The sequence below is a fragment of the Oryctolagus cuniculus genome, chromosome 2 (genome assembly GCF_051225735.1).
Source record: "Oryctolagus cuniculus isolate XC-2025 breed Fujian yellow rabbit chromosome 2, ASM5122573v1, whole genome shotgun sequence".
Classification (NCBI taxonomy): Eukaryota; Metazoa; Chordata; class Mammalia; order Lagomorpha; family Leporidae; genus Oryctolagus; species Oryctolagus cuniculus.
In genome coordinates, this window is record NC_142868.1 from 108,509,614 (window position 1) to 108,527,117 (window position 17,504).

The 17,504-nt window shown below is 39.9% G+C and overlaps 1 protein-coding gene across 1 annotated transcript in view; it reads right to left on the reverse strand.

The window, feature by feature from the left end:
* MRPS9 (mitochondrial ribosomal protein S9) overlaps window positions 1-17,504 on the reverse strand; it is an 83,019-nt gene that overhangs the window by 9,683 nt on the left and 55,832 nt on the right. Inside the window, exons 3-7 of the mRNA XM_002709815.6 lie at window positions 16,684-16,746; window positions 16,565-16,595; window positions 12,336-12,415; window positions 2,908-2,993; window positions 1,337-1,412 (exon numbers count right to left, since the gene is read on the reverse strand). Of these exons, the coding sequence (XP_002709861.3) occupies window positions 1,337-1,412; window positions 2,908-2,993; window positions 12,336-12,415; window positions 16,565-16,595; window positions 16,684-16,746 (336 nt within the window). The remainder of the gene's footprint in view (window positions 1-1,336; window positions 1,413-2,907; window positions 2,994-12,335; window positions 12,416-16,564; window positions 16,596-16,683; window positions 16,747-17,504) is intronic.

A 17,504-nucleotide genomic window follows, 5' to 3' on the forward strand; every position in this document is an offset into this window, starting at 1 on the left:
TCATTCTCGGTGAACCTACGGCTGAACCTACAAAGGGCTGCTACTGGTATGACCGGCCTTACTTGAGGATGGGGTTTAAGGTTTAAGAAGTCACTAACTACCCCCACCTCCATCATCCTGATACCAGGCAAGAACCTCAGGATTTCTTCTAACGTCTAGTACCCAGATGGTGTATTAGATAATCATATGCAATTTATTTGTTTTGTTTTCCTAGTTGCATATGCAACTTTTTATTTTGTTTTCCCTATTAAATGCCTTGGGATATATCCAAAATGGAAAAAAAAAAAAAAAACCAAACTCAAACTTGAGTTATAAAAATCAAAGCAGCCAGAAAACAGGGAACAATGAAATGACACATTCATGAAGAAGTAAAGGGATTTTTCAGTTAGATTCAAGTGTATTAATACCTGGCAATTATGATATCAGAAATGAACTCCAGATCTACCACTAAGCAAATGGGCAACACCTTGTTTACGCAAATTGCAACTTTTCCAAATCATTAATTTCTTCAATATGGTACATGAGAAAAAGAGCAACTGAAGTACGCACACCTTAAAATCTACACGGTAGCAAGGCACTAACAATGCTAGCTACTGCCATGGAAGAAAACGTCCTTCTTGGATCAATCTGTGAAATTAGCTACATTCAGATCTTCTAGAAAGCCATCCAAATTAGAACATCAAACTATTTAAGACATTCAACTTCCGGTGACACAGAGCTACAATGGAACACTTAACACAGCAAGGACACAATTAAGACCTAAAGCGGAGGTCATAACCTTTGGGTATACGATTCACATGGGGAGCCGGTTAAAAAGGCTTCCTAGAGGTTTTGTGCCAAGCTGGGGGATGAGGCTTAGGATACTGCAATTTCTAACCAGCGATCCAACGATTCTGATACAGGTGGTCTGGAGATCCCAAGAGGAAAACTTCTGACTTCTGATACGGCACGCGAGGAAAGCCAGGAAGCGACACACTGCACCGAGGTAGCCATGTGCTGCAAACCTTCTCTACTTAACCTGCAATGGCTCCTTGCACTCGCATGTGCTTGCAAAATTAGCTACGGACCTCACTGAAGGAGAGGAAAAATTGCATCTGCTGCACATCCTAGGAACGACCGGCAGACGACACAGGGGCACTCAGAAATGGAGGCTGTGGAGACCCAAACGTGCCACCTTCCTGACCACAGGCTAGGTCTTCCACGGAGGAAATCAGTGGTGAATGCATTTAAAAAAGGAAAATTGTCTGAGGAACACTGCTATTAGGATCCTAAATACCGCAATTGTCTGCATTATTATTTCACAGGTCCCCTTAAATTAAAAAGATTAATTACTCACATCTTGATCTGACAGTTTTTCCACTAACATTTCTTCTAGTTCCTCCTTAATCAGCCATCTGCTGCCAATCAGGTCTCTGTTAAAATATCACATATAGTCTCTCTTTAATTAACCATGCAATTAGAGTTATATCACAAAAGATACTACAATATAGTAGCAATTCTTGATTCAAAAACAAATTTTCATTCAAGTAAAATTATTCTTTAAAAAAGATCATTTATTTATTTCAAAGGCAGATTATATTTTTATATACACATATACTCACATATATATGTGAAAGAATGAGATTATCTAGTACACGAGAGAGAGAGAGACCGACAGACCTTCCGTTTTTTGGTTCACTCTCCAAATGCCTACAACAACCAGGGCTAGGTCAGGCCAAAGCCAGAAGCCAAAACTCCACCCACGTCTCCCACTTGGGTGGCAGGAACCCGAGTACTTGGGCCATCGTCCACTGCCCCTAGATGAATTAGCAGGAAGCTGAATCTGAAGCACAGGCTAGCAGGGACTTGAACCAGGCTCGTGAGAGTCCCAAGCCATGGTGTAAGCTGTGCCCCAAGTAAACTATGCTTGAGAAACACTCCACTCCCTCAGTACGCATTAGAAAAGATCTCTACACTAGCAAATGTTCTTTGAAAAGTTAAGTATTACATTCTAGAACTCATCTGATATTAGAAGACACCAGATTTCTTTCTTTTTTTTTTTATTTGACAGTTATAGACAGTGAGAGAGAGAGAGAAAGGTCTTCCTTCTGCTGATTCACTCTCCAAATGGCTGCCATGGCCAGAGCTGTACCGATCCGAAGCCAGGAGCCAGGTGCTTCCTCTGGATCTCCCATGTGGGCACAGGGGCCCAAGGACTTGGGCCATCCTCCACTGCCCTCCCTGGGCCACAGCAGAGAGCTCGACTCTAAGAGGAGCAACCAGGACAAGAACCCGGTGCCCATATGGCGCCACAGGCAGAGGATTAACCAAGTGAGCCAAGGCACTGGCCCCAGAAGACACCAGATTTCTTAAAGATTAAAACTGTGCTTATATAATTTACTTCAAAGAAGACGTTACGGACAAAAGTTAACCTGTCAAATGTCTAAAAATAGTACTAAAATCCAAATACAGCACTAGGAATGCATTTACAACCTACACAAGGTGTACTCACAGATCTGTGTCTTACACAGGAGGAAATGTGTGAATAAGTAGCCAGAATTTAAAACCTGTTGCTTCGGTTGATGGATCTGATCCATGACTAGTTTGCCAAACAGAGGCACAAATTTCAAAATAACAAAAGAATTCTAAAGCATGCAAATATTGAAAAAAATGTGCAGCTATATACATAGGAATTCACAATGCAAAATGGTAATACATTTAAAACATAAATCTGCGATGAAATAACATATAAATAACTTCAACGTCTGCTTCCCCCCAAAGAAAGATACTGCTTATTATTTGTACCCTAACTTTAATGGTGAATGCTGATATACTGAATAACTTTTAGGCTCTAGGTATTTATAAAAATACAAGTGGCATGCTTTAGTTCAAATTTTACATATGTTTCAATGCAGGAAAAGACCTCACCTGATTTCGGTTTTCTCTGGAAGCACTCCTTTGACTTGCAACTGATTTTGGTGTTTTTCCACCTGGAGTACCTTTCCATACACTTCCTGTGGCAAATAAAATATACATGCTACAGTAAGAGAGTGGCAATTATTATTTATGACATATTTCATACTCTTTCCTGTGAGTGCTCCTTATTTCTAATGTGGTCTCCTCAAGGAAGGTAGCTGCAGAATAAATAAATAAAACTGAAAATGATCTTTAATAATACTATTTCACATCCCAGCTAAAGCATGGTAGAGTAATCTCAATGAAAATTGAGCATCCCACTTCATAGCACACTTAACTTTAACTGATTTTAAAATAACTATAAAATTTTTACAACTCCACTTCAGTGAGGGTGGTTTAAAAAAAAACCTGAAGTCAGAATTACAGACCATTTTCCTTAGTTTCACAAACAGAACAAAAAATTTTCCTTAAGGAAAGTTACAATCTGTGGTATTTAGAATTGAAGTACTTAATATTTGACATCTATATAATATTTAAGATAACAATTTTTGTAAGTATTTAATGTAAAAATTACATGCAGGTTGTATTTTTGAAAAAGTTGCATATTTTTCTTTGATTTCTTCCTATTAATTCTCTGTGTGTCACTTGTTAAACTGCAATGTAAATAGGAGAAAGTTTGTCATTTTGCTAGAACTTGTATCAAGCAATGATCCAGCAGTGTAGAGTTATCACTGGAATATATATATATATATTTTTTGTTGCCAGGCAGAGTTAGACAGTGAGTGAGAGAGACTGTCTATAGTGAGAGAGAGACAGAGAGAAAGTTCTTCCTTCTGTTGGTTCACTCCCCTAATGGCCGCTACGGCTGGCGCTGCACCGATCCAAAGCCAGGAGCCGGGTACTTCCTCCTGGTCTCCCATGCAGGTGGCAGGGACCCAAGCACTTGGGCCATCCTCCACTGCCCTCCCGGGCCACACCAGAGAGCTGGATTGGAAGAGGAGCAACAGGGACTAGCATGCGGTGCCCCAACCAGGACTAGAACTCGGGATGCCGGCACCTCAGGCGGAGGAATAGCCTAGTGAACCGCAGCGCTGGCCTGGAATATATTTTCTGCAAAATGAATTTATAACAAGCCCAATAATGCAATGGCCTCCAATATTTTTGAATGAGCATAGTTATTTTTTGAAGATTCCCTCACACTTAGTACATTTGTATATATTCATTTATAATTCACACATAACCTACTGTACCAATGCCTAATGAACAGACACTTTAAAAGGATGAGTTAGAGATTATTGAAATGACTTCTTTTGCTGTTAATCATGATAGCTTCCGACACCATAAAATCAGAGGACACGGTGTGTTACTGTTCACAATGTCAGTACCAATCTGCATCTTTTTAAGAGAGTCTTGATGATTTCAAGTTTTGGAAGGTAACTTCTTGGTTCCTGATTTTACTGCCCCATCACATCACCAAGTTCCTGAGAGTCTGTTCCAAGAGTAGGAAGATATCCCTTTGCCATTACTGTCGTATTCATGGGTGCTCTCTTCAGGAATCCAGTCTTACTGGGGAAAAAATGTTAAAAAGCAAAGAACGAACGATCAAAAGGAAGGCTGTGAAGACTGCGTCTTTGAAATTCTGCAATAGAGATGAGAAAGCTGACATACTCCGCTGGCAGGAGTGCTCGGTGAGTAAGGTTATAAAAGCTCAATGGCTGAGACCCTGGAGTATTTTTTGTTTTTCATTAAGGGTACAAGTGATAGTTTAGAAAGAAAAAGAAGCAGAGAAAGACAAAGATTTAGAAAAAAAAAAAAAAAGTAGCACTCTAGACTTCCAATAGGGAATATGAGCATCTCAACCCGAGAGTGAATTCATCATTCACGCTCAGTCATTCTCAAGGTGCGGTCTCCAGAACACAGTGCCAACACAGACAACTGTGGTTAGAAATATAAATGATCAGGGGCCAGCGCTGTGGTGTAGCAGGTAAAGCCATGGCCACAGGCATCCCATATGGGCACCGGTTTGAATCCTGGCTGCTCCACTTCCAACCCAGCTCCCTGCGAATGTGCCTGGCAAAGCAACGGGGAGGATGGTCCACATGCTAGGGACCCTGCATTCACACGGGAGACCAGGAAGAAACTCCTGGCTTAGAACTGGCTCAGCTCCAGCCACTACGGCCATCTGGGGAGTGAACCAGCAGATGGAAGATCGCTCTGTCTCCAACTCAGCCTCTCAAATAAATAAATAAATAAATCTTGAAAAGAAAAGAAGAAATGCAAATGTCCAGGCTCCACTCCTGACTTGCTGCAGAGGAACAGCTGGGGTGGGTGTAGCTTCCAGGTTTAATGGTGCTTCCGAGTGATGCACACTGAAGTTCAAGAACAACAGAGGGCCTAGCTCAACACAACAGCCAAGGGGAGATGGAGTAATTCAATCCCAGTGCACACACAAGTGTGACCGCTCCTACAATATACCCCTAGCTCAAACCCATCGTCTGTAGCAGCAAAGGACTGTATCTGACAATTTAAAACAAAAACACACAGTCCACTTAAAGAAAGCAAGAACTATGGTGACCCATTCACATACAGAGCAGGGAACTGTTCTTCAATTTAAGTCAAAATTTTACAATTTGTTTCCCAAGAACTGGTGAGCCTCGCTGACGGTGGTTAGGGCACTTTTAATTCCTTTTTGAAAACTAAGATACTGGGTTGGGATTCCCACTGGCTAGTACATCGGAAAAATTTCCATGCAGTTCTAGAACTGTTTCGAGAAAGCAGTTCTCAAATTCTCCAAACAGGTAAAACAGAAAACTCCCCACAGAATGCTGCCTCGCTACTCGTGTGCAGTGCGCACCACTGGCACACAGCTTGTCACTGTGCACTCGGAACAGCCTGTCCACAGCCTGTCGGCAGCCATCATCAGGTGCTGTGGTAAAGGAGTGGCAGAAAGCTCCCAGCTGTCTGGTCCAGAGTGCTGAGGTCCACGAGGGCAAAAGTCAGAGAGCGTAAACACCTTTCCCCTTCTGCAGGGAAATCTGAACTAACAGAACGCCAACAGTAGTGAGACTCCCTCCTCTGCTAGTCAAGGCAACCATAACAACAATCATGAACCTGCTTTGTAGGTAAGTGTCCAGCCCAAGTTGAAGCTGCCATCATTTTCCAATACCTTTTGGGTAATTTTCACTGTAAGTCTATATTTTTCTTATAATTTTTTTCACCATGCCATTTCCTACTATTACTGTATTTAGATCCGCAATAATTTATAAATGGTGCAAGTAAGATGCTCTGCAAAAAATGTGCATGAGAAAACAACCCATGAAAATACATGTCAAATTTCAGACACGGTAAATTCTACTCATTTAAGGCAAATGCTTATAATTTGATGGTTGTAATCCATCAAACTACACAATGCTCATTAAGCTACTCCTTGCATTTCTCTAAATAGGAAAATATGTGTAAAAAGTACCTAGCCCAGGACCTGACCTGTGTAACGGACAAGAATGCTGGCAGGGGTGCGGGATGATTTTTGAAAGTCGAGTCATCTAAGCCATTTGATTGGTGCATCACTTCTATGCTTTATCTTCTGCATAATAAAACCACTCTGGAGATTCTACCTTGGTTAGTTAGAGACAACAGTTCTCTGGAACACAGATTCTATAGCTTCAACTCCCTGAAGAGATATGTTCTAATTTACATCAAAAAAATCCTTGAGGGTATAAAATATGCCAGAACTGTCGACATCACAGATTATCGCTGGTGGCTGCTGGTATATTGTGAAGTTTCCACTTAATTTTTAAGGGACACTGGAGAATTAGCATGACCCCACCTTCACTAAGTTTATATACTGTATTTAATAGTGTAATTTCAAATATGACAGGAATAACCCAGATGTGAAATGCTGAATCATTAATCACAGCTATGATTAATATTTCATAAAATCAAAGCAAGCCTATCCACCCCTCGTGTCATCAGATTTCCATAATGTATGAGTCAAATTTAGAAGGTGCCTAATTTGAAAATACCAGATGCTCAGGTTGCAGAAAAGAAATGCTGAAGCTAAATCCTTCCAAGAACATGAGCAATATGATTTTCAGTATCCCTCTAAAATCTGTTTGGGTTATAGTAATCATATGGAAATTCCAATTTTAGGAAGGGTAAACAATAACACTTCATGGGGGGGTGGCAGCACAAGAAAGTCAATTATATTTTGGTACATAAAATAAATAGTAGCAAACTAACAGTAATTATCATCTTAGATACCAGGGCAGTAACTTACAATTTGTGTTTGATAAAGAACTCACAGGAAATCGCTTTTTAAAATAACAACGTTCTAAATTTTCTGGCCATTGGCATTTACAAAATCAAATGAGATAAGTATAAATACAATTCAGAGAGGTTTCTACTATGCATTTAGAGTTTCAAGTGACATCTTTCTATTGTGGACCTCTGCTACTGGTCTGTGAATACAATCTGCTATTCAGTGTACATCATGTCTCACTATTCAATGTGAAAAAGGAAATATTCTCCTGTGTGGGTCTTCTGGAATATCACCCAATGATGACTTCACAGTGCTTGTAACTCTGATTTTTTTACTACTCAAGTTGAAGCCCCATGATATATCCTAACAAGTGTACCATTAGAAAAGAAGTAATTTGACTAAAATCAACACAGAGGCAGTAAGAAACTGAGTTCTTTTTTTATAAATGAATTTTCCTAATTGTTACATTTGGAGCACACAAGATATACAATGGGAATTATTCACATGCAAAGAGAATGTACATTAAAGATGCTTCTAGAACTGCAATTTCCACCACTGAATTAATTACTGAATTAACTCCTGCTGTCAAAAAGTCTTAAAACAGCATGCAGATAGACTTCAAAACCAGTCCACAGCTTTTTAAACACAAGCACTTTACGCAGTTGTGAAGTAGTTATTTTACAATACCTCACGGTGAGAAGGGGCACTATTTTAGTTCCACTTTTAAAGATAACAGCACTACATCCAAAGGTTTTGAATATTCACCCGAAGGTCACAAAGAGGACCTAGGAACATCAGAACTAAGCAAGGTGCTCAGTCCAAGGCTACTGCTTATGGAGTCTGGGGTCCCCACTCCCTGCAGCGCTGCTGTCCACACACTTTAAACAGCAGGTTACTTCTGTCGTTGAGAATAAACCACAGAATCTCCAAGCAACTCGAGGGCTTCTTTCAACAGGACGAACGAACCCTGTTTATGCATAAGTTGCAGGTTTAGAATTAGCTGGTTTTCTTTCATAGTTTAAACTTTTTTTTTCTGATTCAGAATAGTTTCAATATATAATTTATTTGTTCATTTTGTACTTTTTTGGGAATATAAATTTCATTAGTGGTCACACGATTTCTTCCATTTCAAGAAATATTTGTATAATATTTCATTGCTTACTGTAAAACTAGTCCTGAAGTATCGTTTTCTATGATGCTAAATTCCCAGTGCAGTTCTTACCACCCTTCCAGATTGGGGTGAGTGAAGCTAATGCGAAATGTCATACATAAATGCTTTGTGTACTGGGGCTGACACCAGACCTGAAACAGAGCAGACTTCGTTATCTCTCTTCGGAGGAAGCGTTTTCAAGGTTCTGTGCAGCACTTCTGGCACTGGTTCCATGGGACTTGGGGAGGTGTGCTGGGCCCCGCAGTTCTGTGTCTTGATCCACAGAGAGTCTTAGCAACAAGTTTCCTTCCCCAAGGCCTTCACGGAGCTTCTGTCCTGTTGGGTAGACCCTCACTAGAACTTCCCAGTACATAATGTGAGTATGCAACTTTCCAAACTGACTGCCCTCCAGGACCCCCTTTTTGGAGGATGTTTCCTACTTGTGTTCTGCAGAGAGCACTCTGGGAAAAGCTGTTTTCAGATGTACTTGACTGAGTCAGACACATTTTGCAAGAGGGCTCCCTCTTCAGAGCCAAAATAGTCACTTCCCAAAGTGAGTTCTAATAATTTTCAGCTCAATTTTAATAAGCGAATTTTAATTTTCTCAAAACATATCTATTGGTAGATAAAAAAAATACGGAGTTAGCATTTTTCTTAAAGGACCTACAAAAACCAAACAATGATTATCAAAGCCACAAGTGCCTTGCTCGACCCTACAGTGGTCTGTTCCCTCCACCGCCCAACTGGTCATCTGGGACAGGATCAAGCACTGTGGTCCATGAACATAAGGGCAGCCCACCCTTCAGGCAGAGCCCACTCTCCAATCTCCTGAAGAGTGTACTCAGGTCTCCTGGGTTGGTCACAACTCAGTATTTCTTCCGTACAGTTTTTTTTTTTTTCTGCATAGACACATTTATCCTCTTCAAAATCTTCCTTTCCTTTATACCTTTGCTTAGTTGTTTGAGGAAATTTCTTTTGTTGTTGTTCTCTGTTCTTCCTTGTGCCCCCAAAACCTGAACTAAAGCCCTAAATCATGTCTGAAAAGCAGCGGGTCCACTGGTGAAATGGCTACTTGGGAAATGGGAAGCCACCCATTTCGGGTGAAAAAAAAAAAGCAGCCATTCCAGTGCCATCAACCTTGGGAGTCTCCTTGACAGTACTTGGTGATGCTGTGAGAGACTCAGAATGTCTCCTGCTTATTAAAAACTACTTCTTATTAGGAATTACTTTGTCAGTAATACCTTTTTCATTACATGTGCACGTATTACCAGCCATGGTGTAAAACAAATGGGTTTTTAACAACTTTCCCAGAAACCTGAAGACACGCGGACTATCACTATCATATCCATAGAAAACAGGAGTCCCAAGTGCCCTGCAAATGAATCTTTAGAGTACGACACATGAACAAAGTGTGAGAAACTCCCTAGGTCAGCACATTTCTCTTCACTTTATATTTTCCTACCATGCTTCATTTCTGGGCAGGAAAAACAAATTGTATGTTTTTTGTTACCGTCATCTTTCCTCCAAAAACCTCCCCACTTTACCACAAAACTTGGGTGCACTAAATATAGGCCAACTGGAAACAGTATTCGCTAAAGCTTTACATTGTCCTTAACTGTTAGCTTTATCAGGACTATTCTTAGTGACTATAAAGTAATATATAGTGACCACATATTACTTATATAATATATAGTCTTAGTGACTATAAAGTAATAGATAGGCTTAAGAGACAAACAGCCTCCTTAGCACCAGACAGGCAATGAACTGGTATCAGAGAACGGCACACAGCCTCTGGCCTGGCCAATGACCTCCATGCCATCCACAATTACTGCTGGTCAGTGTCTGCCTTAGAGTCCTTTACCAATACAGAGGAAGACAATTGCATCAACAGAAACAAATGGTAGCAAAAAGACCCATTCTCAGCTCTTCAAAGCCTGGCAGTCCTCAGGGGCCTCTTCCCGAGCTGTGGTGAAGATGCTGCAGTGACACTCAGAGAAGGAACCCCACCCGCCGCTCTCACCACCCCCTACCCTGGCCACCCCCTGCCCAAGAGCAGGAGAACAAAGGAGACAGCAAGTGTGTGAGCCGGTTCAAGTTCTACAGTTGGACTTTGCAGGCGGTAACTCACTTGACTACAAAAGCGCTTCTGTAAGCTGCGCAGGGAATATTTAGGCACTACCGCAAAACCACACTATCTCAGATGACGGTGATCTGCATTGTAATGAAACAAAGCCAGTGCGGTGGCGGCAGAGGTAATTAATGACATTTGCCATACACAATGCTGAAGCACCAGGCAAATATTTAGGAATTACTGAGATGAACTGAGACATAAAAGCCCAAGGAACTCTACTGTATGTAATGAAACCTGTATTCCTCAAAAAGCAGGTTTCTTAATCAGACGCAGTTTGAGATTTTAGTCAAGAGTATGGTAAAACTGTCTCTGCTGAGAACCCATCAGTTTCTTGAGCAATACCTTTTTACAACACATAAACAAACTAAAAATAAAGTTAGGCCTCTTACACAATGTGTAATTTCTTCATTATGATGGAATGCAACAAAATATCTTGCCCTTGGGCTGCTCACTTTCAGCCAAAACAAATGCAAATGGCTTGTCAGATGACAGCTGCTTGATAAGGCTCCTCTCCAAGACCTGCATGCTTTACTTTTTTCCGTGAAACTTGGGATGAAAGGCAGAAGGCAGGAAGAGAATTAATGTAGCATACAGTCTAAAGGCAATGCTACAACCGTGATTAAGTAGAAAAGTTAAAAGGCACAGATTTTCCACAGCTTCGCTGCGTGCAACCCATCCGTGTAACAAGTTGACAGGCCTAGCGCGTCAGCTCCATCATCCCCTCCGACAGCTAAAACGCAGCATTGCATCCCTTTTCAGAGAAAATTTGCGTCTGCACCATGAAGCGTTGTACATTATTTCTTAGCACTGCAGGGGGCTCAAGTCCATATGGAACCTTCACAAATATTACCACAGATCAAACCAGCGGCGTTTGGAGGCAGATTTGACATACCTATTTAAATGAACAGCGGGGGTCCTCCCGGCAGCCTCGGGCTGTGCGGGAGAGAACCTCGTGGAAGCCTGAGCCGCAGCTCCATTACTCAGCAAAGACACACTCTGCATTTATCATTCACTTCATTTCTGGCAGGGCAAGGAGCTCATTTGCCCAAGGTCAACAAAGAGGGAAAAGAAGGTTTTCTTTTTTTTCCCCTAGAAATAAATGTACCTGACAAGTGGGGATTTTGTCCTTTGGGTTTGTGGAGCACACACACACACCAGATAACTCTAAAAAGCAGAGAAAATGTGTACATTGATTCAAGCCACGGAAATCTGACTGGGGACTGGGGAAGCCCAAGAACAATTTCTGTAACTTAAGAAAAACATATGATGAAAAAGCACAAAGTTTAGCATCATGTTCTAAAAATAAAATGGGTCCTGCCATTTAAAAATCGGTACTTTTTTCATAGCAATTCTGGGTAACTCCCAAATTTGCACACGATCAAACGCTTACAGCTCCGGAAACAAAACAAAACCTGTTCATAGTACCCTCAAAGGCAGCTGGAAGTCAAAGTGTAATAAAATATTTTCTGAGCTTGTTTTCTGAGCCCAACTTCTAAACTCATAAACTGCACTAAACTCTGAAAGGCAAAAATTGTATAAAGCAAAAACAAAGTACAGACAACTATTTGATTCTCTCCCAAGGTACATGCCTCTAGCGTTATACCCTTTCCTTACCTTGGAAGAACATACACACACTATTACTGAGCTGAACATCTATCTCCTAATATGATTTCAATTTGAAAGTAAAAGCATTGTAAAGACAAACCATTCTGATATAAATTCTATAAAGTTTACCTTTAGCCAAAACGAAATAATAAAACTCAAAGCCTTTCATCAACAGTCTTACCTCTGGAAGATAAGCACTAATAAAATACAAGGTAAATTCAGAAGCTGAGAAAAGTCTCCAGCATAGTCTTATAGCTTACAGTTCATATTCTTGATAAGAAATCTGATATACTTACATGCATTAGTGCGTAATATGATTGCTTGCCAGTATAGAAGAGAAAATGAAATGGACGGCCATCTTCTCCCCACTGAATTGCTAATAAGAAGCCAGATGAAAACAAATAAAAATATGCACAGAGATAGATTCAATTGCAGTTATGAGATATGCTTAAAAATTTGGATTAACTTTTAAAACACTAAATACTGGTATTTAGAATTCTACTATTTTGTTTGATACTTAATATTTTGTACTTTTAAGGTAAATAGTGTTTATATTTAGTAGAATATTTCTAAACATTTCTATAAAACTTTTTGTAATTTGCTTTAAATAAAAACATTAGGTTTGGCTGTAAGTACAGTGCACTCCCACACACTTCAAAAGGAAGACTGACAGAAGTCAATAATGGGTACATCCAGAGAATTTGAAACAGGCATAACAGAACAAAGAAAAAACTAAAGAACGCCTGTTTCTACACCCTATCATTTGTTTCAACCCCATGGAAACTTCTGGAAGTTTAAAACTTCCACCACACCAGGGCTTCAAAAAAGTGTTACATATAACTCCTTTTGAAACAAAGAGGGCTATTTAAGTCTACTAATCACCAGACAGACTTACAAATGGAGTTTACTATTTTACTATAGTAAATAAGTCAAATACTATGGCCACATCCTTTACCCATATTTCTGCTGAGTTCTCTGATTCCTAAGAATTCCTGTGTATTAAAGGTTATCGTTTCGGTCTATTACATAAGTTGTAAGTCGTTTTTCTCAGGCTCCTTTTGACTTCTGTTATGGTATCTTGCATAATCAAAACTAAAGTATGTACACGGTTAAACCTGTCACTTTTCCTCCACGGCTGTGTTTCTTACCCGTCTTTTCATCCTTGATCCCACTAAGGAGCCTTTTAGATATTCTCCTCCAACTGCCTGTCCCCCTCCCCAGGACATTTTAACACCACAGATACGCTGCTTATCTGCACATATAGACGGTGGTCCTTGAGAGAGCCACAAACTGTGGTCCACAGCAGGGCCTCCTCACCCCGTGAATCAATCTTCTACCGCACTAAGAAAGTACACTTTAAGACTTTCGGCTACTTTCCTAAGTTTTCTTCTGGGATTTTTGTGTGTTTCATGTTTAGATATTTAATCCATCTGCAATTTATGTGTGTGATGCAGAAATTCAAGTATCACTTTGTCCAGAAAGAGAACCATTATCTTTCTGCTACAGTTCTCGGAATCAGCCACCCTTCCCTTGGAAACCCTAACTGAAACACAGATAGGATGCCTTTCTTTTCTGAGAACAACTACCATCTGACACAGTCTACTTTAAGAGAATACACTAACACTGAAGATCAAAAGTCCACAATGAAAAAATGTCTTGATTAGGTGTTTTGCTTGAATGTAAAACCAGATTTTTCATGGATGATTTAAACACTTTTCCAACATCACTGTTATAAACTCCACGAAATTCTACATATTTTTCAACTTTGTCCCTTCACTGTGCAACTGACTTTCATTTTATTGTTAAAGTGGCAGGTCAGAAGTGAAAGGAAGGACGAACATGGCTGCAGACAATTCTCTTAATCACTGTTAGGCTGGAAAAGATATTTGAGGTGGTCACACCACAGACGTGTGTGAATGTATGATTTTTCAGTTTTATAATTTTTTTTTTTTTTTTTTTTTTTTTTTTTTTTGACAGGCAGAGTGGACAGTGAGAGAGAGAGACAGAGAGAAAGGTCTTCCTTTGCCGTTGGTTCACCCTCCAATGGCCGCCGCTGCAGCCGGCGCACCGCGCTGATCCGATGGCAGGAGCCAGGGTCCAGGTGCTTTTTTCCTGGTCTCCCATGGGGTGCAGGGCCCAAGCACCTGGGCCATCCTCCACTGCACTCCCTGGCCATAGCAGAGAGCTGGCCTGGAAGAGGGGCAACCGGGACAGAATCCGGCGCCCCAGCCGGGTCTAGAACCCGGTGTGCCGGCGCCGCAAGGTGGAGGATTAGCCTAGTGAGCCACGGCGCCGGCTCAGTTTTATAATTTTCTATATAAATCTCATATGTATTATTTTATATGCATTACAATTTTGTTCCTTTTTATACGGCCCACCATTCAGTTATTTATAATAGGTAAGAGATTTCAAAATAGATTACTTAACACAAATAACACACTCTTAAGAAAGATTAAGTGTTAAAATTCCTTTGTCAGGGGCAAGGTGAGGGTTTATTGTTCTAGATTCTTTCTGTGCATTTATGTATGTGTACCTTCATGAGACAGAGTATTGGCTGCTTGTATTTTTTTTTTTAAACAGACAGTATTAAACTGTTTTTACACCGCATACTAAACCATTTTTATTGGCTTTTCCTACCCAACAATGTCTCATCTGTGCCAATACAGCTAGATTTGGTTCACTTTTTACCACTTGTGCATCATTCCACGGTACGGTTCTGACAGTTCATTTAGCCACCCTATGATGAACATTTAGACGGCTTCCAATGTTTTACTGAAAGATAATATTTATAATTTTCATAATGGTGGTGACAACAGTCTCTTGTTACTGTTTTACAAGATATTATTTCTGATCATTGATGTAGTCTCAGATGTTATTTGGCTATTTTTATTTTCTTCACTTATGAACTGCTTCTTTTCTTTTGCCTATTTTTCTATTAAGCTTTTTAAAAATTAATTTGTAAGAGTAACTTATTTTAAATATCAGGCCTCTGTCATGTTTAATTTTCTAGTGTCTTTCTTTTTGTGAAAGAGTTTTAAATTTCAAAACAGATAATTTCCCTTCTTTTTCCCTTGCTTAGGGCATACTTATTTGTTATTTTAAAAATACTGACGTAACGATTTTCAAGCCTTGACCCAACTCTGTGATCATTTGGATACAACCTACTTTTAACATTCCATTAAAGGTATTAAGAAAAAAAGAGGTACATACACATGTATATTCTTATGTACATGTCTGTACCATATATGTAAGTATACATTTTCTGCAGGTAGAAGTCAGTTTTTAAAATAGTTCTTGTCCACCGAAGTACATAAGCTCAGGGAAAGTGTGCAATTCATTTGTTACCATTAAGCCCACCGTGTTCACCCAATCGTCACTACGTTGCGCTGCATGGATTTAGCCACCACAATGCCGAAATTGGTTGAATGAACGTATCATCTCCCCATGATGAGCATTTCCTCTTGATCTATACTGTGACTTGGTTTTATAAAAGGTTGTCAATACAAAAATTCAGCACAATTCACAGTGAATGTTTTGCATTCAGATATCCAAATAATTATATTTTACTGAAATATCCTAACATAGGTTTCAGTTCCATTTTCTAAATAAGCAATCGTAACACCTATGAATAATAATAGATTTTTCCTAATTTCTTTTTGTTATTCACAGCTTGTTTATATTAGCTATTTTTTCCCCTTCAAATCAGATGGGTTAAAACAAAAACAATCCTGATAAACAGAGGTGAGTTTAGCCTTAGTGGAATCAGGAACTAGAGCTGTGTATCAAACCCAGGCATCCTGATATGGGATATAGGCATCTTAACTGCTAGGCTAAATGCCTGCCCCATTTCTCAGTCTTTTTTTTTTTTTTGTAAGACTTGCTTTAAACAGAAGAGGGTTTTTGTTAATCCAGAAGCTTCTACGTTTTAATAAGGGAAGTGATAGTATATTACAAGTGCTACAATTTATCCAATCTAAAATTCATTGATATTAACAAAATTGGGAGGGAGGCAGCAAAAGACATTTTGTTAACTCTAGACGAGTACTATTGTGTAGTTTTCATACAGGCTTCATTTATTACCTCCCCAAAAGCTATCATAAACCCAATGCCATATTTTATAATTAGCCATGTCGAAGAATTGAGGAAACATGAAAGATGGAGCACATTTATAAAGTTATCCAAAATGTTGATAGCAAGATTCAAAAGCAGTTATGAGTGGTATGGGCCCAAATACTTAAGTCATCACCTGCAGCCTCCCAGCACATTCGTGGGGAGCTGGACTGGAAGCCCAGTCAGTAGCTGGGACTTGAACCAGGCACTCTGGAATGTGATGCGCGTGTCCCAAGCAATGGTTCTACCTGCTGTGCCACAATGCCCACCCACCCTTGATCACTTATTCTTAGCTGCAAAACACTTTTTACGTATTTCATGAAGACAACTCTTTAGAATGTGAGCAACTGCTGATATGAAACCTCACACTGTGGTAAAGAAAAAAGCTATTTTATTTCTGAGCAAACAAACTTACCTCGTTGCTTTGGAAAAATCTGTTCAGGATGCTGTAAAACACATTAAAAGTGTATTAGATAATTACTGTAACAAATAAAGCTGAGTGAAAATTTTAAAAATAGTAATTAAGATAACTACCTTCATTATTGGCCTGGCTCGTTTCTCAAACAAACCACTTGGCAAAAGGTAAGCAATAGCTCTCTGAAAATACACACAAAGGTTAATTAACAACTGTTACAAAAACAAATTGATATTATAACTAATAGGTACTGAATGCTTACTGTGTCACATACTGAACTAGAGTTTCATATACATTATCTCATGTCATAATTTTTCAAGTGGGATAATAAAATTACTATACATATGCCCCCCAAAAGGAAAAACAAATGTAATTATCAAACTGTTTATTGACAGTTTTCAGGTGTCAGCTTCAAACATGTTACTCCTTGAATGTGATACCACATTTTTAATGGAAAACTAGAGGTGCTCCTGACCCACCTCGTGGTAACGTGTTCAAGTGCCATCATTCCGACTCCCAGTTGGTGTGCAAATACCTGAGACAAGCAGGCTCTAGGTTGCATCCACCATGACATCCCATCCCTGAGGTCAGTCAGGTTCTTTAAAATGTTATGTATTTGAAAGGCAGAGTGACAGAAGTATTCCATCTGCTGGTTCACTCCCCCGAAGTCCACAATGCGGGGGTGGGGTGGGCTGGGGGTATGGGGCCCAAGCACTTAGGCAATCTCCCACTGCTTTCCCAAGTGCATTAGCAGGGAGCTGGATGGGAAGTGGAGCATCTAGGACTCAAACTAGCACTCCAATTTGGGGATGCTGATGTCACAAACTGTGGCTTAACATACTGTGCCACAACACTGACCCCCACCCCTGAGGTTTTAATAAACTCTTTTTTTTTTTTTTTTTTTTTTTTTTTTGACAGGCAGAGTGGACAGTGAGAGAGA